A 22,721-nucleotide genomic window follows, 5' to 3' on the forward strand; every position below is an offset into this window, starting at 1 on the left:
GGGTCGCCGAGTGTGGGCGGGTCCTATTTCCGGAAGAGAGCGCGGAACCAATGAACGTTCGCGTGCCGAGGGATGTTCGTGGCCTGGCGGCTACGTGAGGCGTCCGGTACCTGCCAAGTCGCAGCCTCGTGACTTCTGAGGTACCTTCTCCTGTCGCGGGGACCCAGCTTCTCCTTAAGCCCTTCTTTCCTACCCCTGACTGACTTCCCCCACGAAATCTTTACTGGAATTAAAAAAAAAATCAGCCTTTCTCCCGTGGAGCGGCTCGTGGTTTTGAACTACTGCCCTTGTGGTTAGCAGCCCAACCCTATCCGCTATGAAACGAAGTCTACATACCACCCTCCTTTAAAGATGTTTAATTGAAAGGAGAAAACTCCATTCAGAATACTTTGTAACTCGCTGTCAGGAGTTGATTCCCGTCAGAGCGACCCGATAGGATAGGGTAGAACTGCCCCGGTGGGTTTTCATCAGTTTGATATCTGATAACGCCCTCTATCCAACACAACCTTTTCGGGATTAAAAAACGTAATCTTTCTCCCGAGGACTTTGTGGTTAGCAAGCCCATGCTTGACCACTACCCCAGCAGGCTCCCTCTAGCAGTGGTTCTCAACCCTCCTAATGCCGCGTCCCTGGAATACAGTTCCTCATGTGGTGACCCCCAACCTTAAAATTATTTTCGTTGCTACTTCATAACTGTAATTTTGCGGTTGTGAATTGTCATGTGAATCTGATATGCAGGGTGTATTTTCATTGTTACAAATTGAATATCAAAGCGTAGCGATTAATCACAAAAACAGCATGCAATTAGATATTGTGAAATACTTATTTCTAATTAAAAATAAATGAAATCTTGCCTTGAAGCATGGGGTGGCATGAGTTCCAGCCTTCACGCCAGGTACTGGTATGTGGGTGTATCTGCATGTGGGCGGCCCCGCCTAGAGATGGATAGAGGAGTGGTGTCTCTATTCCTAAGACCATCCCATCGGAAATACCCTGTGTCTTTCAGATGGCCTTAGGCGACCCCTGTGAAAGGGTTGTTCAACACCGCACTGCTCCCCAAAGGGGTCGCGAACCACAGGTTGAGAACTTTTGCTCTAAAGTATTAGTAAAGTACAGTATATTTATGGGAAAATGAAGTTAAATGATACTGGAATTTTCCCCAGAACTTTTAAGCATTATCGTGTAGCCACTCTAGTATGGTCACCACCATTTTTCTCCCTCTTGCCTCCACTACTGGGCATCACAGTTTTTGAGGGTGCAGATTGAGGATGTCTTGCCCCGAGCTGCCCACCAATTAGCATTTAGTAAGTGCTTATTGCCCAGTCTTGAAAACCCCGTGTAGGATCCTAATTTGGAATGGACGTGTGGTAGTAAGGTTTTTCCCTTTACTGAAAGGGATGGGTCCTTCTGTAGGAAAACCCTGGGTGCAGTGACCACGGTGCCAGCGCTGCTTAGAAAGAATTTGAACCCACAGCCACTTCATGGGAGAAAGACATTGCAGTCTGCTTCCATGAAGAATACAGCTTTGGGCAGGAAACTGGGGTGGGGGGGGAAGTTCTACATGCTATGCTATTAGGATCCATATCAGTTTGGTTTTGGTTTGAGACAACTTGTATTCATGCAGGGCTTCGGAAATTGCTTTGTCCAGCCTTGGAAAACGTAAATAAATTATTAATGTGCAATATTCGAATGATGATTCATGTACTTTTGCAAATCTGGTACCTAACACTATTTTTCTCTTTAATAGGAATGCAAGGGGAAAAGGCCTTCAAAATTGCAAATAGACTAAAAGGAAGTGCGATTTTTTTAAAAATCTAAAGATGAAGGTTTTTCAGACCATTTACAAGCAGTTCAGAAATTCAAGAGGGTTCTCTGTGGAACCAGCCCCTTGTGTGGGTTTCTCCACTTCTAATTCATGTGGAGGGAAGAAAAAAGTGAACTCTTATGAAGTAGACCAAGAAAAATACTCTGAGTTAGTACGTTCTGTGTTGTCTTTCAGAAGCCGTGCTCAAACACCCGAATCACTGTTTGAGGAAGATGCTTTACTCTATGGACCTGTGAGTAAGCACAAGGCCCCAAAGCAAGATGAGAAAACAAAGGTTCCACAGAACTGGTTTCCTCTCTTAAATCCAGGGAAAAGATCACATACAACAAGCGACCTTTCCATTCCGTTGAAAATCCCTTTGCAAAAGAATAAGGTCCCAAGTGTGACCCGGGTCCTACAGCAGACCATGACATCAGAACAGATCTTCTATTTGGAGAGGTGGAAACAGCGGATGGTTCAAGAACTGGGAGAAGATGGCTTTGCCGACTATCAGTCAAGTAATGCTCTCAACCCTGGTCCTAGGTGGTGACACGTTTTCTTGGATGTAGAGTAACCTTGTTGTAAAAATTAAATTTTGAGGTTTTTTTTAAATCTCTACTAGTGAAGAACTAGAAGTCCTGGTGGTATAGTGATTACCTCAAGGTCAGCAGTTTGAAACCATCAAGTGCTCCGTGGGAGAAAGATGAGGTTTCTACTCTCAGTAAAGTGTTACAGTCCTGCGGGGTCACTGTGAGTTGGAATCAATTTGATGGCAGTGAGATTTTTTGTTTTTAAGTGAAAAACTATTTCTACATAATAATTAGCATTAAATAGCAATTAATGTGTATTAACTCCATTCTTCTGACAAACCTATGAAGCAGAGATAATATTCCCATTTTACAGATGAAACTGAAACACAAAGGGACTATTAGTTTGACTAAATGATGCATAAAGTTCACTTATAAGCTACAAACAAGGATTAGAATTACCTATTGCCCTTGATGGGTGGCGAGGTGGGTGGGAAGATACCTGTTAACATAATTCTGATTCTTTGCTGGACATTCTGTTCAGAGTCTAGTCAATATCCTCTCTACTTCCTTAAAACCGATTTGGTTGAAAAATGAAAGTTCAATAGGCAGTTGTTCCTCAAAAGAATTAAACTGATGTCTTATAAGTTTTCCATTGACTAATCCACAGTGCCTTGCTTTCCAGAAAGTATCCGGTACATGTGTCCTTGCGGCACACAAACACTTTACAAAGCAGCTTCAAAAAGTTGATGTAAAAACTCCATTGAATTATAACTGCCTTTTTCCATGAACTTTTTGAAGTTCCCTCATACTTACTTTCAGGTGTCGTGGGCAAAAGCACTGCCTATGTGTGTTTAACTTGCTAAACCCAAGAACATAGTATTATAGAGAAAAACGCATTAAGTATTTATATAAGTAACTGCATTTGGCCAAAAATTACAAGGCTTTAGGACATTATAACATTTCATAGGTAGCAGGTGCAAGGGTTACATTTAGCAGCTGACTACCTTTTTAAAGATAATTACTATATCAAACTATTCTGTTGTCATATTGTTGCAAATGAAATTCTACCCACAAAACATACAATCTGTTTTCTGTCTAAAACCACATAAAATATCTCGTAATGGCATTTTAAAAGTTTTTTATTTAGACTATCAGAATTTATAATTAACACTGCTTCTCCAGGAGAAACTGTTTACATTTTCTTCAACCAGGAGTGTCACAGTTTGTGGGAATCGTAAAATCAGTATGAAAATGTAAAGGCAGAGAGTTCTCTGGGACAGTTTTGGTCTGCAGGTGTTGGCACTAAGTAAGAAGTAGCTCTGGCGGCCTTGATGAAGAGGAGGAAGTTCTATTTGGGATGAAGAATGAACCCCCCCCACCAGCCTATGCGAGAGAAAACTAGATTTGTTGACCTACATAATAATAGGCACACATGTTTTTTATTCTAGTATTTTTAACAAACATTTAGATTAATACTGTGGCCAGAAAAGGGGTGGGGGAGTACAACATAGCCCACTAAATAATGGATCAGGAGAGGAAGTTTGAAAAATACTGAATTGGTAATATCCCTTTTGTACCATGTTTTGTCAAAGCCAAAGGATAGAGATGTGCCTGGAACTGTCATTCTCCCTAATGCTGGAGCAGTTTCCCAGGCAACAATTTACCTTGTGAAGACAGCAAAGATGAGAACTCCTAATTTAACTCTTTTTTTTAACTTTTAATAACATTGTTGATGATAGTGAAAAGAGCTTGCACTTGTTTTTTTTTCCCAATGATTTTGCTACTTGGATATTTTTATCTAAAAGCAATCCTGACAGTTCTATCACCTCATAAAAATTTTAAAATGTACTTATATATTGAAGTTTGAACATATTTTACTTAACTAATTTTAATTTACTGAGTAAATAATCTGACTTGACGTTACCTGAGTTAAATCTATGGAATCATCTTTTAAAAGTTGAATCATGTTTAATATTCTAAGCATTAGAATGTAAGGAATCATGTACTCATTTCCTATGTTTATGGTCATGTATGTATGAAAAGGTCATGTATGTATGAAAAAGCTATCCAGGGATTAAGTCTGCATCAGAATAATTGTCTACCTGCATGGTAATAGATTGAGCAAATTTTTTTCTGTCTTTAATAGGCTTGTTGTTGACTATTAAGCTAGTGTAGATGACTACTTGTTCCTTCATAGGTTTTAACTACCATATAGACTCGTGTATAAGCCGAGTTTTTCAGTATAAAAAATGTGCTGAAAAACTGGGGTTCGGCTTATACACAGGTCAGTAATACCCCAGCAAGGTATAACCTCTCCTGGGTGCTGTTCATTCAAAGCCCACTGACACTGCAGGGCTTTGAATGTTTATTTACTCACATCTAACCAATCAGAACTGTCCTATGACGTGGATGCCTCCAATTTGCAGAAGCACCCATAGTGATTCACTTAGGATGGCGGTTGAACTGGTAAGGATGTGTCTGTGGCTGCGCTCCATCTCCCCCTTCTGGTCTCTGTGTTAATTCACATCCTGCATTTCCCACTCTAGGCTTATACTCGAGTAAATAAGTTTTCTGGTTTCCCAGGTAATAATTAGGTACCTTGGTTTATACTTGGGTCGGCTTATATTCGAGTATATGCGGTACGTCAATCTTAAAGTTTCCTTTAGGTCTTCGATGAGCTAATAAGTTCAATTGAACCAGTAAATTTGGAATAGAATAACTTCGTACTTCCCAAGTTTAATTTTATTAACTTCAAGTAAATTACTAGAAGCAATTCCATTTTTTACCCATGTTAGTGGACTGGACCTTAAAAACACTTTGTAAATCTACTTGAAAAATGTACTATGGTCTGATAATACTTTACTTAATGCGATTGGTTTTCCTAGCTTCTGTAGATCAGTCTCCAAACATGTATGCTTCCTGCTCTGTTCTTATATATATCTAATGATGTTTTTGGTGTCCGAGTTTCATTCGGTGCTTGTTTGTGTGATGGTTGGAAAGAACACCGGCTGCCATTCTAGTCTTTTGCTTTTGGGGAAAGCTGCAGCCCTGCCTAGGCCTGGAGAGCCTTGTGAATTAACATACGAGTTATACTTCTTACCTTGCCTGGTTTTGTTTGGAAATTAGTGTTTTGAAAGTACCAAAGCTACAGTTGAGCACAATGTGACCCTTCCTTTCTTTCCTTCCCTTACTAGGAATCAGTTGAATATATATATATATATATATATATATATATATATATATACACATTTTTTCCATTTGTTGAAACATGTTTGTTTAATTTTTCTTTTTTTGGCGTGTGCATCTGCTAGCTTTGTTGAATTCAACTGCCATTGAATAGATTCCAACTAATAGCCACACTGTAGGACACAGTAGATATGCCCCTTCTGTTGTCTTTTCTGAAAGGGGGAGAATTAAGACAGAGCAACAGTCTCAAATGACTAAACAGGTCGAGGTAAAGAAGGTCACAAATAGCCCCCTCAGCCCCAACCCCCCCAAAAATCCCTCATTATATTCACCGTTTCTACTTAGTATGTGCCTGAAATTTCATTCTGTGCCAGTTTAATCCTGTGAACAAAAGGATTCTTTCACTTACACTCAAGTTTAGTATACTTCGTTACATTTCTAAATTGAACTCGACAATCCATTAATGACTTAAACTAGATACTTATATACTTAGTACCAAGACATAATCCTAGCACTCACAGCCACTTCAGTTTTACTAGCTTTTTGCCTAATTCCAAGAATGTTTCATTTCAATCCGTTTTATTGAATAAATTACCCTAATCCCTTTGATTTTTAAACTGTATACTTCTGGTTGAGCCTGAAATTTGATTTCTTAGGGGTTGTCACTTAAAGGTAATTATTTTATTGTCTTTTCCATAATTTTCTTAGACATATTTTTACAAGGAAAACAATTCCATGAAGCCTTGGAGAGCATACTTTCATCCCAAGGGGCTTCAAAAGAAAACGATGGAAATCTGGCATCTGGCTACATTGAAAGTATCCAGCATGTTCTGAAAGATGTCAGTGGAGTGCGAGTTCTTGAAAGCGCTGTTCAACATGAAGCCCTACAATATATGGGTCTGCTAGACTGCGTGGCCGAGTACCAGTAAGTATTAGCTGTTTCCTTCATAGAGTGGGGGTGAGTTAATGTAGGGTGGGACATTGCTCTTTCCTCCTGCTTCACGATGTGCTTGCAGGCTTCCAGTAAAAATCTGTGTTACAGGTAATAGAATTAGATTGTGGGTAGAGGTGGAGGAGGGATAATAGGAAGAAAACAAACTCATTACCACCGAGTTGATGTCAACTCACAGTGATCTTCTATAACAGGGTAGAGCTGCCCCTGTGGGTTTCTGAGACAAACTCTACAGGAGTAGAAATCCCCATCTTTCTTCCATAGAGCAGCTGATGGATTCAAACTGCTGACCTTGCGGTTAGCCGCCCAACATATAACCACTTCATTTCTAGGGCTCCTCTGATAATAGGAGAAGAGACTCATAATCTTTGTTAATTGGTGTCCAAAAAGCAAACTGTGACCTCTTGTTAAAGGTTTTCTGTCAATTAAAATAAATCTCATTGTGTGGTAAAGAAAAGGTGTTGTTTTTCAGTATTCCTATGATGTCCTGTTTTCTAGCTTTTTGTCCCCGACTACCCCCAAGCAAGGTACCAGACATAAGATCCAATGTAGTCCTTGTGTTTTCTTTCCTAAAGATAGCACCGTGATCTGTAGACCCTGAAAATCAAACTCTTTTCTTGATATCCGGTCAGTAGTTGTAATGGATAAGAATTTAGAGTTTATTAAAGCTTCATATAGTTTTAAACTGCTTTGGTATTACTGATTTTTCCCATTACACCTTATTTCAAGGGTAGCTAACATAGATTATAAAGTATTAGAGCAATAAAACAGAACAGGGAGAAAACCTTAACCCATGGAAATCTAGTTAAAATTCAAGTTTTTAAAATATTTTGAGAGAATATTCATTAATCTAGAATGTAGGCCACCTGATTGGCAATGTTGTACTTTCTCGTTTTGATGGGTGTTTGTTTTCCTGCTTTTAGCTTGTTTTCTTGGTGGTGTGCTTTTTTGTTTTTACCCTGTTTGTTTGCTGGTTGATTTGTTGCTGTTATTGGAATAGTTGGTCTTATGGGGTTTTGATTTTGTCATCTTATGGATGCCAAAGTCAACCTGACTCCTGCATTCTCCATGGACATGCAGATAGCTTCCACAGTCCAAGGACAATTAGTTCTGATAGCATGGCCCTGCTCAGTGCCTTCATGAAATAAGATAAGGGTGCTATAGCAAAGTGTGACGAAGAAAGCAGATATCAATCAGAATAGTGTCTGAGGTCTGAAGACTTATATTCAAACAAGCAGCCACCTAAGCGAGTAGTCAACTAAGTCCACATAGAAGAAGCACACCAGCTTGTGTGATCTAAAGATGACAAAAACAAAATATCAGAGCTAAAATTATGACCATCCAATTGGTAGAAAGCTATAGAGGACAGTGGGAGCCCAAAACCTGTCTGCAGAGTAACTAGTTAGATTAAACCGCTGGCAGAACACCCCACCCCCACCTCAGGCAAGGGTCTCACGCAAATAATCTTGATTCTGCTGGATTGACCTTGATACTTGGTCAACTGACCTCCCTATTGACCCAACCTGAATTTATTCTAGGTACCTGTTTCTCTTGAATGTTCCATGATCAAAAGTTTCTTCCCTGGCTTTTTAAATATTAAGGGTGGTCTTTTCTTTCTTACTCATTATTTGTACTTTTATCTTTATATTATCATTTTAACCTTACCATATTATTTCTATTTTGGCTTTTTGTTTATTTTATCATTTTATTGGGGACTCGTACAAATCTTATTACCATCCATCCATCCATCCATTGTGTCAAGTACATTTGTTGCGCTCATCATTCTCAAAACATTTGCTTTGTACTTGAACCCTTGGTATCAGCTCCTCATTTTTTCCCCTCCCATCCCACTCCCCCCTCCTTCACGAACCCTTGATAATTTATAAATAATTATTTTGTCATATCCTGTATTGTCTGACATCTCCCTTCACCCACTTTTCTGTTGCCCGTCCCCCAGGGAAGAGGTTATATGTACATCCTTGTAATCAGTTCCCCCTTTCTACTCCACCTTCCCTCCACCCTCCTTGTATCGCCACTCTCACTACTGGTCCTGAAGGCATCATCTGCCCTGGATTCCCTGTGTTTCCAGTTCCTGTCTGTACCAGTGTACATCCTCTGGTCTAGCCAGATTTGTAAGGTAGAATTGGGATCATGATAGTGTGGGAGGGAAGCATTTAAGAACTAGAGGAAAGTTATATGTTTCATCATTGCTACACTGCACCCTCATTGACTCGTCTCCTCGCGACCCTTCTTTAAGGGGATGTCCAGTTGCCTACAGATGGACTTTGGGTCCCCAATCTGTACTCCCCTTCATTCACAATGATACGGTTTTTAGTTCTTTGATGCCTGATACCTGATCCCTTCGACACCTCATGATTACACAGGCTGGATTGCTTCTTCCACGTGGGCTTTGTTGCTTTTCAGCTAGATGGCCACTTGTTTACTTTCAAGCCTTTAAGACCCCAGACGCTATATCTTTTGATAGCTGGGCACCATCAGTTTTCTTCACCACATTTGCTTATGGAACCCTCTTTGTCTTCAGGGATTGTGTCGGGAAGGTGAGCATCATGGAATGCCAGCTTAATAGAACAAAGTGTTCTTACATTGAGGAAGTACTTGAGTGGAGGCCCAATGTCCATCTGCTACCTTATTACTAATCCTATAAATATATGCACATAAATCTATTTCCTCATCATCATATATAAATACATTTATATATGTATGTGCCTGTATTTAGACCTCTGGAAATGCCCTTTGCCTCCTAGTTCTTTCCTCTGTTTCCTTTTACTTTCCTCTTGTCCCACTATCATGCTTAGCCTTCATTTGGTTTTCAGTAATTCCTCTCAGTTACATTACCCTTGATCAATCCCTACCAGGCCTATTATACCCTCCTTGCCACTGATTTTGGATCAGTTGGTCCCTTGTCCCTGGGTTGCTTAACACCACTTCCTTTCCTCTACCTCTCCCATGTCCCCTTGGAACCATCGGTCCTGTTGTTTTCTCCTCCAGATTGTTTATCCAGCCTATCTTATCTAGATAGACCTACAGAGGTAATAATAAGCACCAAAAAAACAAGACAGAGAAAAACAAAGACAAAAGAAAATAAAACAACATGACAAAAAAGAAAAGCCTGTAAATAGTTCAAGGTCTGTTTGTTGACCATTAGGAGTGTTTTCTGGTGGTATATGATGGGGTTCCACGCTGTGGTCCCAGAGTCTATTTTTGACTCCCTCGGAACTTCCTTGCTCTGCTCCTCTTCCTGTTCTGTTGCACGCCCTTAGTGTTTTCCCTTGGTTGTGGTAGTGTCAGATCGGGCGGAATTCTCATACTCTGTCTCCAGTGTTGCCCTTTTAGGGCTATAGATAGGTTAGTGAGGGATGTCATGTCTCATAGTGGGACCAGCCATATGGTCCTCTCTGGGCATTGGCTTCTCTGAGCAGGGATATCGTCCTAAAGGCTTGATGGGCCAGGGTGTGCTCCACTTTCTCTTCCTCCCCTTCATTTGCTCCTTTGTGCTCTGATCAGACACATCCCTCTCCCTAAGCTGTTGCTTCAGTGCTGTCCTCTAAAATAAATTATTCTGGGGGGAGGGACAGCTGTCCATGTAGGTGGGATTGGGGCCAAGCCTTCCGACCTCTCTAATGATTCCCTGTTGATTTTGTTTTTTATTGTTTCTGTTGGTTTTACCAGTTTGTGAGGAACAGGGGTGGATGCATAGAGATAATAACTTATGCGAGGGTTTATAGGGGATGTAGGGTTGGGGGCGGGAGATAGGGAGGTGAGGGGATTTCAGGATTAAACAATGAAAGCGGGAGGGATTAGGGAGCACTAGAATTGATTGTGGTTATACAACTCATTTTAAAGACAATTTAAACGGGCGATTGGGGAAATATTCTCAAGTTTTTTGGTAATGATTTTACAATTCTTGATATGATTGAACTATGGAATTATATATGTGGATTAAGTGCTGATGAAATTTAAAAATTATGTTTCAAAGTTTAAACTTGTGTAAATTTGTTCAAGTCAAACCAAAAAAGTTTAAAAAGTTTTCCTATGTAGAGTTCTTTTAAAAAAAGAAGAAGAGGTGAGGGGGGGGGGGGGAGACGGGCGGGCCAAAAAGAAGAAGAAAGAAAGTAAGCCATTTAATAGTTTTGTGCCATTGCTATCTAACATCTGAAAAGAGTACTCTCGGCCTAGAAACTTACTGGGCTGTTTTTGACTACTTTGGATTAGCCAAGACAAATAGTAATCACTTATATTCTTGACCCCGAGTTCATGACCCCATGCACTTCTTATGAGAATTATAAAATATGTCCCATGGCACCACCATTTATTATTGGTTTATTGATTAATTGTGGGGTTTTTTGCTCTAGGCCTTCAATGTTTCAATTTTGTATATAAGGTTTTCAGTGACTACCTAAAGTGGGCAGCCGATTCCTTCTTCATAGTCTGGTGGAAGCTCGACTGAAACCTGTTCAGTTTGGGTGACGTGGCTGGCATCTGGAATACAGTGACATATTTCTAGCCAAGCTATCACAGTCCGACAAACTGACAGACAGTTGGTAGTATTATATTGAAAAGCAGGGATGTTACTTTGAGAATTAAGTTATGCCTGACTCAAGCCATGGTATTTTCAGTTTCCTCATCCAACCTGAAAGTTGGACCTTGAATAAAGAAGACCAAAGAAGAATTTATATATTTGAATTGTGTGCAACAAAGAATATTAAAGGTATTATGGATCCTAAAAGGACTTATAAATCTGTCTTAGAAGTATGACCAAAGTGCTCCTTGGAGGCAAGGATAGCAAGACTCACTTACCTCACGCAACTTTGGGCATGTTGTCAGGAGGGAGCAGTCCCTGGATGAGGACATCATGCTTGGTAAAAAAGTAGGGCATCGGGGAAAATTGGCTGCAGCAGTAGGCTCAAGCAGGGGAGCGGTTGTGAGGATGGCGCAGGACCGGGCAGTTTCCTTCTGTGGTGCATAGGGTCATTGTGGGTCGGAGATCACTCCACGGCACCTAGCAACCACAACATACGAAACACCTTACCAAACCCATGGTCTTGAAGTCCATTCTGATTATAATGACCCTATAGCACAGGGGATAACACCTAGGGTTTCTAAGACTATTTATGGGGGCAGACAGCCTTAGTGTTAGGAGTGACTAGTGGATGTGAACTTCCAACCTCACATTTACCTGCCCAACTTTTAGCCCACCATGCCACCAGGGCTGCTGGATAACAGGTATTTGGTAATTCAAGCAGTACTAATGAGTGTTCCCACCCCACTCTGTTTTTAACCTCTGTTAACAGGTCCTTTTCTTCCTAGAATATTTTATGGCTTTATATATAGTCATTTGACCCCACTTTTAGTGCAAATGCAGTGTTTATTCCCTTTGAAAAATGTAATTTTGCAACTTTTCCTTATTATTTGTGTAGATACGCAATTTTCTTTTCTAATACTTTTCCACCCCCTATAATTTACAGCTTTTAAATTATTTGTCATGGTTGCATTCACATTTTTTCCCATTTAAGAAGTACAAGGGAATTTCTAAAAACTAGTGGAAAAAATAGAAATAAAAGATAGTGGTATGATTTCATCAATACTCTGAAGCCTCTTTGTATAATGTTACAAATTAGCTGAATTCCCCTTTAATCCCAGGGATGAATCTGATGTTTTTCTCCAGTCTATTTAACACACCCACAAAACAAATGCTCAGTACACACAGACAGCACATTTTAAACCCTCTGCTGCTCTTTAATTTACAGACCCCCCACACTCAAACTGCCATGGAGTCCATTCACACTCATAGTGACCCTGTAGGTCAGCCTCGAACTGCCCTTTTGGGTTTCTGAGATTCTCTTCCTTGGAAGGAGTCTGGGTGGATTATGTGTTGGACTGCTAACCGGAGGCCAGCAGCTGCGCCATGGGAGAGAGATGTGGTTCTATGCTCCCATCAAGATTTACAATCTCTGAAACCCACAGTAGCAGTCTCTTCTCTTCTGTTGTGTCACTGTCAGTCACTGTCACAGTCACTCAGTCAGTCAATGGCAGTGAGTTAATGAACTCTTTAACAGAAGCAGAAAGTCTCCGCTTTCTCCCCTGACCCATAATACATAGTGTTGGGTGTATTGTGTGGTGCGTACATACCAACACTTTGAATTGTTGCACGGTGATCTGTGAGAAGCATGATAGATAGGAATCTCCAGGTATACAGTATCACAATGCTGGTAAGAGATTGGGTTCTGGAGCCAGGCTGCCTGGGTTTAGATTCTGGCTTATTAGAATGATTAAAACTTTTCCTTTTATTAATTCCATGTTTTAATTCCAGGGTTTAAGATGCTCCATAAATGCTAGCATGCTTGCATTACTATTTTGATCCGTTTCTCTGCGTTAACTGCTGTTTGCTATTCCTTTATATGGCTGGATCATCTCCATTTCCCTCATGGGAACATTTCAGTTATTTCTAATTTTTCACAATTATACTGATGCAGTGAACACGCCTTCTTATTTACAGCTGTGAGAGTTTCTCTGGGCAAGATACTCTGGGTTCATTCATACTGTGTTTGGATTGGTGATTGATGGACCCGGAACAAATTCCATTTGTGAGAAGTGAGCCTGGGCATGAGTGCTTAAGTCTCCCGGGTAATTTTCACTTACACCCAGGATCTCAATCACTAGTTAGAATACGCATATACTTAGAAGGCAACTATTTGACTCAAAAGCTTTGTGCATTCGAAATGATAGAAGAGTGAAGTATACTTATTTATGCATATCTTGTAACAATGAGTTGCTAATGATTTTGATCTCATTGTACTTTCATCTATTTTATGTAACAAGACTTGGCATCTCATGTGATTTTTATTTCAAATGAATATGACTAAGATCCCCCTCGCCACCCCACCCCCCTTTCTACAAGCCATTTTTCTATGTGATACCCAGGGAAGAAATCTTTAGGGTCTCTCTGTTAGTCAAGGGAGAAAACTGGTCAGCAGCCTTCTGGAATTATTGCATATTATCAAACATTGCAATATTACAGAGACAATGATAGTACTATAAATATTGTGAAGGCGATAGACCTTAACTGTTCAATAGAGTAGCCACTAACCATATATGACTGCTAAGTACTTGACAATGACCAGACCAAGGAGGTACTGTAATATCAAGTGCAGACTAGATAATGATTTAGTATAAAAATAAATGAAAAGGGATGGACAACAAAAAAGTGGGTGATGGGAGATAGCAGTTAATGGAAAAAATATCCTTTATAAATTATCCAGGGTTCATGAAGAAGGGAGGGGGAAAATGAGGGGCTGATAACAAGGACTCAAGTCAAAAGAAAATGTTTTGAAAATGATGATGGCAACATATGTACAAATGTGCTTGACACAATGGATGGATGTATGAATTGTTATAAGAGCTGTAAGAACCCCTAATAAAATGATTTTTTAAGTGAATGAAAAGTATTCTATGAATAATTTATATGCTAATAGAATCTGTTGGAATTTGGTTTGGGTTTTTTTTGGGGGGGGTATATATTCCCAACTACAAAGATAAATTATTTCTTTAGTAACATATAGAGATGATAATATTTTGGATAAGTTGGCTTAAATGAAATATTAATATTTCACTTTTTTCTTCCTTAGACATGGCTGCTAGGAAATTTAAAATGATACATGGGTCACATTTTATTTGTTTGAGACAGTGCTAGTCTTAGATCTTATAAGTACCTTATATAGCCTATAACCCTTCTGTACTTATAATTACAGGTAAGTAACATATCCATACTTTGTCTAAAATCTCCCAATAAACTGAAGCTACAAAAGACATTTATAGAGCCCTTGGAGAATCACCAGCTATCAGTTCAATACTTTTTATCTCTATAATTAAAAAAAACAAAAAAGCACAAGCCCACTGCCATCAAGTTAATTCTGATACATAACAGTCCTCTAGAACAGAGACTGCCCCCTTTGAGTTTTCAAAAGTAGAAATATTTATGAGAGCAATAGCTTCATCTCTACCGAGGAGTAAGCTGGTAGTCTTAAACTGTTCACCTTGCTATTAATAGCCCTACCACGCCTACTATGTCACCAGGGCAGGATGAAATGAAACCAGGATGGGGACAGTGGGGAGTAATGCACTGGCTATTTGACCAAGAATCAGGTAGTCATTGAAAGTGTTTCCCAGTGCCCCTCCTAATAAAACATCCTACCCATAGATAAACTTTCGGATTAGAGACAAGGTCTCCATTCTCATACTTGTGCACATAGCTTGTACACATGAGATGTTGATGGATTTGAACACCACCTTTGGTAAGAGAACTTCAAAGGTCCCACGGTACTTCAGAGGATACAAACATTGCTACGTTGTATTGCACTCTGATGAGGCAAAATCAACTGGCAGTCCAAAGGCATTGTGAGGAAGTTTGGAAACACGAACTATTAGAAGATTTCCCATCATCTCCATGTGATTCACCAGTAACTCCCTGAGTACTTCAGGGGACAGTTTTGAAAGTGATTTTAATTTGAGTTGTTACTTACAGAGACTTCCTTTGGTTTCTCTTTAGAGGAAAGCTGTGTGTGATTGACTGGAAGACATCAGAGAAACCGAAGCCTTTTATCCAAAATACATTTGACAATCCGTTGCAAGTTGTGGCCTACATTGGTGCTGTAAACCATGATGCCAGTTACAGCTTCCAGGTCAAGATGTTGAGCTACTTACTTAAAAGTCATGTTCAGTGCTTCTTCATAGCTGCTAAACTTCTTAGGGTTTCCTCTGTTCATCCCGTTGCATACCCTTCTCCTGGACTTTGAACCATTTTACCCCTCTTCTTGGACTCACCTTATTTTTAATCTTTAATGACCACACTCCATTCCTAAGTGTCTTCTCTGTAATCTGTGTTTTCATGTAACCTGGTGAAGTCTTCTGCTAACCTGCCTTAAATTTTAATTAGGAGATACTATTAGCATAGATTGCTTTGTTCTAACTCAGTTCACCCTAGAATAAGAAGAAAAGTAGCATACATTTGGGGCCTAATGTGAAAATTCTGAAAGTGCCTGTGTTTTCTTTTTTTTAGGTTCAGTGTGGCTTAATTGTGGTGGCTTACAAAGATGGGTCCCCTGCCCACCCACACGTCATGGACACAGAACTCTGTTCCCAGTACTGGTCTAAGTGGCTTCTTCGACTAGAAGAATATAAAGAGAAGGAAAGAACCAAAGTATGCAGAAACCGCATTAGAGGAAGAGAGCATTTGGGAACATGCAGTAATTTCGCAAGCTTGGGAAGATCTGTTACTGTTTACTGTGATTAAAAATGGAGATACCAGAAGTGCTATATTAACCCAAGAGGTATTCATTTGATGAAATGTCTTGTTAACTAAAGCAACTGAAAAGCCAGAACCTTTCAGATGTAAGGAGCTGGACTCTAGCACATCAAGTGCCAACAGTTTACCTGAAAGAGGATGAGCCCGACTGGCACAACCTTGATGACTTGGATTTCTTTATAGCTGGTGTCCTGGGCAGGATGCCCAGTCTTTGAATCAGAGATTGAAAGGCAGTGAGGCTTGATATGCAAAGCCACAGGAGGTGCTTGCTCCTCAGTTTTCCCCGGAAAACACTGTGGCAGAGGAAGAGGACAGTTACTTCCAGATATATATGAAGGAGAGCTCCCATTAGCCAATTGCTATGCCAACATGGTTTCCTTGGGTGGTTGTTGTTGTTTTTTTTAATATATTGGGGTTCTGTATGGTTTGGGGATGAGAAAGGCTTCCGTTTAAAAATTTTTGAAAAGTATGTAATTATTTAATATCAAATAAATATTACGCTTCAGGAAATGGAGCATATTCACCATGTTGTTCACAATATTCCTCAAAATATCATCAAATAACCCCACTTTGAGAAATGTTAATTGTAGGTGTCTTAGTCACTAAATGCTGGTTTGATTTGATCATATTTCCTTGAGAAAATCAACTCCGTGGAATTTTTCAACTATGGGGAAATGAAGCATTTGTATGAGTATATTTGATAGATGATGTGGTTGTTATTATTAGATGCTGTTGAGTTGGTTCCAACTCAGAGTAACCCTTTGTACAACAGAACAGTACACTGCCCAGTCCTTTGCCATCCTCAAAATTGTTGTTTGAGCCCATTGTTATACAATGTGTCAATACATCTTGGTGAGGGTCTTCCTGTTTTTTGCTGTTCCTGTGGTCTCTCCTGATAACACATCCAAAGTACATGAGACAGAGTATTGCCATTCTTGCTTCCAAGGAGCAGTCTGGCTGTACTTCTTCCAAGACAGATTGGTTTGTTCTTTTGGCAATCCATGGTCCTTTTTTTTCCTTTAAATTCTTTTATTGGAAGCTACCACAATCAGTTTTAAAACATTTTCTTCTTGAACTCCTTGAGATATTAACCCCCCATTATCCTGTATTACCCCCCCCTTTTTTTAATCATTTTATTAGGGGCTTGTAAAACTCATCACAATCCATACATCCATCCATGTGTCAAGTCCTTTTGTACATTTGTTGTCATCATTTTCTTTTTTTGTTTTCATTTAAATCATTTCATTGTAGGCTTGTACAACTCTTATCACAATCCATTGTGTCAGGTACATTTGTTACCATAATCATTTTCAAAACATTTTCTTTCCACTTGAACCCTTGGTATCAGCAACTCATTTTTTCCCCACCCTCTCCAATCTTCCCTCCCTCACAAACCCTTGATAATTTATAGATTTTTTTTTCATGTCTTAACACTAACTGATATCTCCTTTCACCCACATTTCTGTTGTCCATATCCTGGGAGGGGGTTATAGGTAGATCATTGTGATCAGTTCCCTCTGTTACCTCCCCCTTCCCCTTCTGGTATGGCTACTCTTAATATTGGTCCTGAGGGGTTATCTATCCTGGATTCCCTGTGTTTCCAACTCTTGTCTGTTGTACCCACGTACATGCTCTGGTCTAGCCAGATTTGTAAGGTAGAATTGGGGTCATGATAGTGAGTAGGGAGGAAGCACTAAAGAACTAGAAGAAAGTTGTGTATACTCGAGTATAAGCTGACTCGAATATCAGCCAAAGCACCTAATTTTACCACAAAAACTGCATTAAAAATGTGCTGAAAAACTTGGCTTATACACGAGTATATATGGTATGTTTCATCGGTGCTGTGCTGCACACTGACTGGCTCATCTCCCTGCATCCCTTCCATAAGGGGATGTCCAGCTGCCTACAGATGGCCTTTGGGTCTCCACTCTGCACTCCCCCCTCATTCACAATGATATGATTTTTTGTTCTTTGATGCCTGATACCTGATTTCATCAACACCTCATAATCAGGCTGGTGTGCTTCTTCCATGTGGGCTTTGTTGCTTTGAAGCTGTTGACCGCTTGTTTATCTTCAAGCCCATCAGCTTTCTTCACCACATTTCCTTAGCCTATGTACTGGCTTTGTCTTAAGCGATCATGTCGGGAAGGTGAGCGTCATGGAATGCCAGGTTAATAGAACAAAGTGCTCTTGCATTGAGGGAGTGCTTGAGTAGAGTTTGGTCATATCTTATACATCCATTATATTCATTCACATACAATTCTGTTCGATCTTGTCAAGTGGGCTTATACAGTCATCTTCCCATACCCTCAGGGAACCTTACTCCTGTTACTGTTTTTAAAGGGTTATCTATCTTGGCTTTCATCTATCAAACGATCCTAAACATACAAATGAACCTACACGAATCTTACATGATTAATGAGGTAAAACACCTCATTAATCTTGTTAGACTTGGATATGTTCATTTGTATTGTAAGATACGGCAATATATTAATATATTATAAGGGTTCTCTGTTTACCTGCTCACGTCTCAATAATTCCTCTCCGGTACAATTTGATTGATGAAGCACATCCAGAAAAGTTCTTCCCTCCTCGCCATCTATTCTAGAGCACTATTCCCCTGTCCTCACCGTTATTGGCTCACTGCTCTCCCCCTATCTCCCATGCCCCCCAGGAACCATCAGTCCAGTCTCTGTCTCTGTAAAATTGCCTATCTTGTATAGATAAACACCAACAACAACAAAAAAAGCCCAAAACATAAAGATAACAGATCCTGACGAGGAACAGAAGAATATCTGTTAAATAGAAGGACATGTTATAAACCATCAACCCAGGCTCCGTTTCTTCTACGGTTACGTATCCTGGGTTCCACCTATCTTAACAGTACATCCCACCCCCTTGTAGTCTTAAGCATTTGTGTCCAAAAGGCAAGCATCTTAAAAGTCTCCATTGCTGTTCCTATGGTCAGGGGTGGGGCGGTCTAGTACACCCCACTACATTATGCCTTTTAAGTTTTCTGTGTGGCTCCATTGTGAGTAACCCCTCCAGTCAGGTTCACAACATGGCTTCACTTCCATCACTCTCTGTTTCACTGTCAATATTCACCAGCTTCAAATGCATTGATTCTTTTTCTTTATTCATGCCCAACTTTCACATGCATATGAGGCAATTAAATATACCGTGGCCTGGCTTAGTTGAATCTTAGCCCTTAACATAATGTCCCTACTTTTCAACATTTTTAAAGAGGCCTTGTGCAGCAGATTTGTGCAATGTAATGCATCATTTGCTTTCTTGCCTGCTGCTTCCATGAGCACTGATTGTGCATCCAAACAAGATGAAGTCCTTGACAACTTCAATATTTTCTCTGTTTATTACAATGCTACCTATTGGTCCAGTTGTGAAGATTTTGGTTTTTTTCTACATTGAGCCGTAATCCATACTGACGTCTGCAATCCTTGATCATCAGCAACTGCTTCAAGTCCTCTTCACTTTCAGCAAGCAAAGTTGTGTTATCTGCATATTACAACTTATTAATGATACGAATGTTAACACCCCATCCTTCATATAATCCAGGTTCTTCGATGATTTGATCAGCATCCAGATTGAATAAGAGTCAGTTCCCTGCCCTATAGAGTCACTATGAGTCAGAATTTACTCAATGTCAGTGAGTACTTTGGGTTTTGTTTATTCAAATTGTTAAGGATTTCATTTTGCTTGGATCCACAATCAATGCTCATGGAAGCAGCAGTCAAGAAATTAAATGATGTATTGCATTGGGCAAATCTGCACAAGATCTCTTTAAAGTGTTGAAGAGTCAGAAAATCACTTTAAGAACTATGTTGCATGTGACCCAAGCCATAGTATTTCCAATTGTCTCATAGGTATGTGAAAGTTGGACAGTGAATAATTAACAGAACCATACTGCCATAGAGTCAAAGCTGATTCTAGCCACCCGATAGGGCAGAGTAGAGCTACCTTTGAGTTTCTGAGACTTTAATCCTTTACCGGAGTAGACAGCACTGTCTCCCATGGAGTGACTGGTGTTTCAAACTCCTTACCTTGCAGATTACAGCCCAACATGTATATAAGCTCTATGCCACCAGGGCTTCTTGGACACTGGACAAGGAAGTCCAAAGAAGAATCTGAATTTGAATGATGGTGTTGGTGAAGAATGCTGAAAATCCATTGGCTGCCAACAGAACAAATCATCTGTCTTGGAAGAGGTACAAGTAGAATGCTACTTAAAATTGAGGTGAAGAAACTTTGTCTCATGTACTTTGGACATGTTTTCAGAGAGACCACCCCCTGGAAAAGGACATTATACTTGATAAATTGGAGGGACTGGTGAAAAGAGGAAGACCATCATGGAGACACATTGAGACAGTAGCTACAGCAAGACTCAAACAACAATTGTGAGGATGGTAAAGGAATGGGCAGTGTTTTGTTCCATAGATCGCTGTGAGTCAAAGCCAACTCACTGGCACCATCTATAGGATTGCTCAGATGCCCTGTTGACACTGCAGTTAAGATACCCAACAGCTTACTGAAAAGTCAGTGGTTCAAATCCACTTGCTGCTCCACAGGAGAGAGATGCTCAATCTTTGTCCGTAAGGATATATAGCCTCAGAAACCCTGGAGGATGTTCATTTCTGTTCTATAGAATTACTCAGCGGGAATCAACTCCACGGCAGTAGATTTGCTTGTGAGTCAATCAATTTGATGGCAACCAGTTTCCAGGGAATCATTAAGGAGGCCTGTCACACAATGGTTAGAACACACCCAGCAGTCCATGGGAGAATGACCTGAAGACCTACTGCCATAAAGATTTCAAAGCAAAACAAATACACTGCCATCGAGTTGTTTCCAACTCATGGCAATCCTGTCAGGCAGGGTTCAGCTGCCTCTCTGGGTTTATAAGATTTTAACACTTTGCATGAGAAGGAAGCCTCCTCTTTCTCCTTCAGAGCAGCTGGTGGTTTCAAACTGCTAACCTTTTGGTGAGCAACCAAATATATAGCCACTGCCATTGGTGTCCCCCTCTCCGTCTTAGAAAATCCTATGGAGCAGTTCTGTAGGGTGGCTGTGTCAGAATTGACTGGGAGGCAAGGAAACTATTGAAGCAGCAGAGGCCTTGATGTTGAACAGGTAGGTATGTATTGCCTCTTATCCTCCTAAGTTGCGTGTATTTTAGAAGAGAATCTCTTGTGATGTCCTGGGTTAATGTGAGAGTTCTTTCCAGTTTGCTTAAGATACTTAGAGAGTAAAATAAAAAGTAGCACATTGCAGATAAACTTAACAGCTCTTTTCTTTGTTCCCCTAATCCCATTATCCCACCCCTGAAGAAAAAAATCATAAATTGGTTATGTCCCTTTAGTATATTTTTTCTACTTCAAAAAGTTCGTGGGAAAAAAACGCATTACATCTTCATTCCATTTTTCTGAGAACTTTCAGAAGCCGCTTCGTAAACAGTTTCTGTGTTTTTTACTGCTTACATTCCAATGTTTTTCCTATCTATCCCCGCTGATGACATCTGGATCTAGTAAACTGCTTTGAACTGCTTGGGAGTATTCCCTCACTTGCCCTTGTCCTGCTAAGGGACTCCTAACTGCAACAGGGCTGTGCTGCTGTATTTACAGAGCGTGCTGCAGGGAACGCTCCGTGTGCGTTCTCATGGACTCGAGGGCCATGCAGTGCGGTGGGATGCAGGGTTTGGATCAACTTTCCGCAATTTACTACCTCTATGACTTGGGGCAATTTACCTAATCTTTCTGTGCCTGGTTTCCTTATTGGTAAATTGGGGGAAAATAATATTACCTATGTCTTAGACAGGGTTCTCTATAGAAGCAAAACCAGGACACTTATGAGTATGTAAGAAGAGATAAGCTTATATAGTGAAAAATAATTATAACAGCAAAGCAGCCCACCCAGCAGTGCAGAGAGCTCAGTGGGTCGGTTAATAGACTGAAGGTCTGCATCTCACGAGGCCAGAGGCCAAAGAAGCAGAAAGTAGGAAAGCACTAGGTGGCAAAGTGTAGTGGAGGCCAAGAGCGCTCTGTGGCAAAGCAAGTCAAGGTGAACCCTCATGACATGGCAATGCGAGGTGGCTGGTCAGTGGTGCGGTGAGGCGACGCTAGATGAGGGGAGTCGGCCTACAGGCAGCACAGCCCGGCATGGGGAGGTGGTCCACAGGTGGCATGACATACAGGATGATGCAAGGCAGCTGGATCAGGCACCAACAAAGAGGGAGAGTGAGAGGCTGGCCTCCCAGAATTATTGTCTCTAGGCCACATCCCCAAGGTACGGAACCACTCTGTAGCCTGATGGACAGGCTAAACTCCACCCATACCTTCTTACAGGTGTTGGCATAAAAACCTATCCTGCCCTACTTCTTAGAGTTGTGAGGATTAAATCAGTTAATACTTGTAAAGAACTGTACCTGGCACATAGGTGCGCGTAGTACAAAGTAAATGTGATAGCATATTATACTGTCATTATCTGGAGATGTCTTTGCACAGGCACAGGGTCTACACATGTTGAACCAACCCACTGCCATTAAGTACGAGGGCAAACAACTTCATATTTCTCCCAAAAAGCAGATGTTAGGTTGGAACTAGAGACCTCGTGATTAGCTGGCCAATGCTTATGTAAGTAATAGCGCCACTACCAAATTCATCTCCAAAATGGTGATACCAGTTTACACTCACAAGTGGCGTCAGAAATTTCCTGTCTTCCCACATCCTCATCAACACAACACTTTAGGGACTTTGTGTGTGCCTATCCAATTTGATGGGGTAAAAAGTTAATTTTTTACATTTTTTAAAAATTGAAAGATCATTTTATCGGGGGGTCTTACAACTCTTATAAAAATCCATACATCAATTGTATCAAGCATATTTGTACATGTGTTGCCATCATTCTTTTGTGTGT

General features: G+C 40.4%; 1 protein-coding gene across 3 annotated transcripts; it reads left to right on the forward strand.

The window, feature by feature from the left end:
* Window positions 1-13: 13 nt before the first annotated feature.
* On the forward strand, window positions 14-21,151 carry MGME1 (mitochondrial genome maintenance exonuclease 1). 3 transcript variants are annotated; one of them, XM_075564026.1, is made up of 6 exons: window positions 14-140; window positions 1,748-2,322; window positions 6,229-6,445; window positions 15,039-15,171; window positions 15,549-15,819; window positions 19,860-21,151. In XM_075564026.1, the coding sequence occupies exons 2-5, from the start codon at window positions 1,821-1,823 to the stop codon at window positions 15,780-15,782; spliced, it is 1,086 nt and encodes a 361-aa protein (XP_075420141.1). In that variant the 5' UTR covers window positions 14-140; window positions 1,748-1,820; the 3' UTR covers window positions 15,783-15,819; window positions 19,860-21,151. The 3 variants fall into 3 exon arrangements, with proteins under 3 accessions (XP_075420141.1, XP_075420140.1, XP_075420142.1); XM_075564025.1 differs by lacking the exon at window positions 19,860-21,151 and having other exon boundaries at window positions 15,549-16,825; XM_075564027.1 differs by lacking the exons at window positions 14-140; window positions 19,860-21,151 and having other exon boundaries at window positions 1,798-2,322; window positions 15,549-16,826.
* The last annotated feature ends 1,570 nt before the right edge of the window (window positions 21,152-22,721 follow it).

Source organism: Tenrec ecaudatus, chromosome 12 (assembly GCF_050624435.1).
Source record: "Tenrec ecaudatus isolate mTenEca1 chromosome 12, mTenEca1.hap1, whole genome shotgun sequence".
Classification (NCBI taxonomy): domain Eukaryota; kingdom Metazoa; phylum Chordata; class Mammalia; order Afrosoricida; family Tenrecidae; genus Tenrec; species Tenrec ecaudatus.

Coding starts and splice junctions, on each gene's coding strand:
- MGME1 (XM_075564026.1), top strand. CDS start 1,821: ATGAAGGTTTTTCAGACCATTTACAAGCAGTTCAGAAATTCAAGAGGG. Junction 2,323..6,228: donor CTTTGCCGACTATCAGTCAA/GTAATGCTCTCA, acceptor TAATTTTCTTAG/ACATATTTTTACAAGGAAAA. Junction 6,446..15,038: donor GACTGCGTGGCCGAGTACCA/GTAAGTATTAGC, acceptor GTTTCTCTTTAG/AGGAAAGCTGTGTGTGATTG.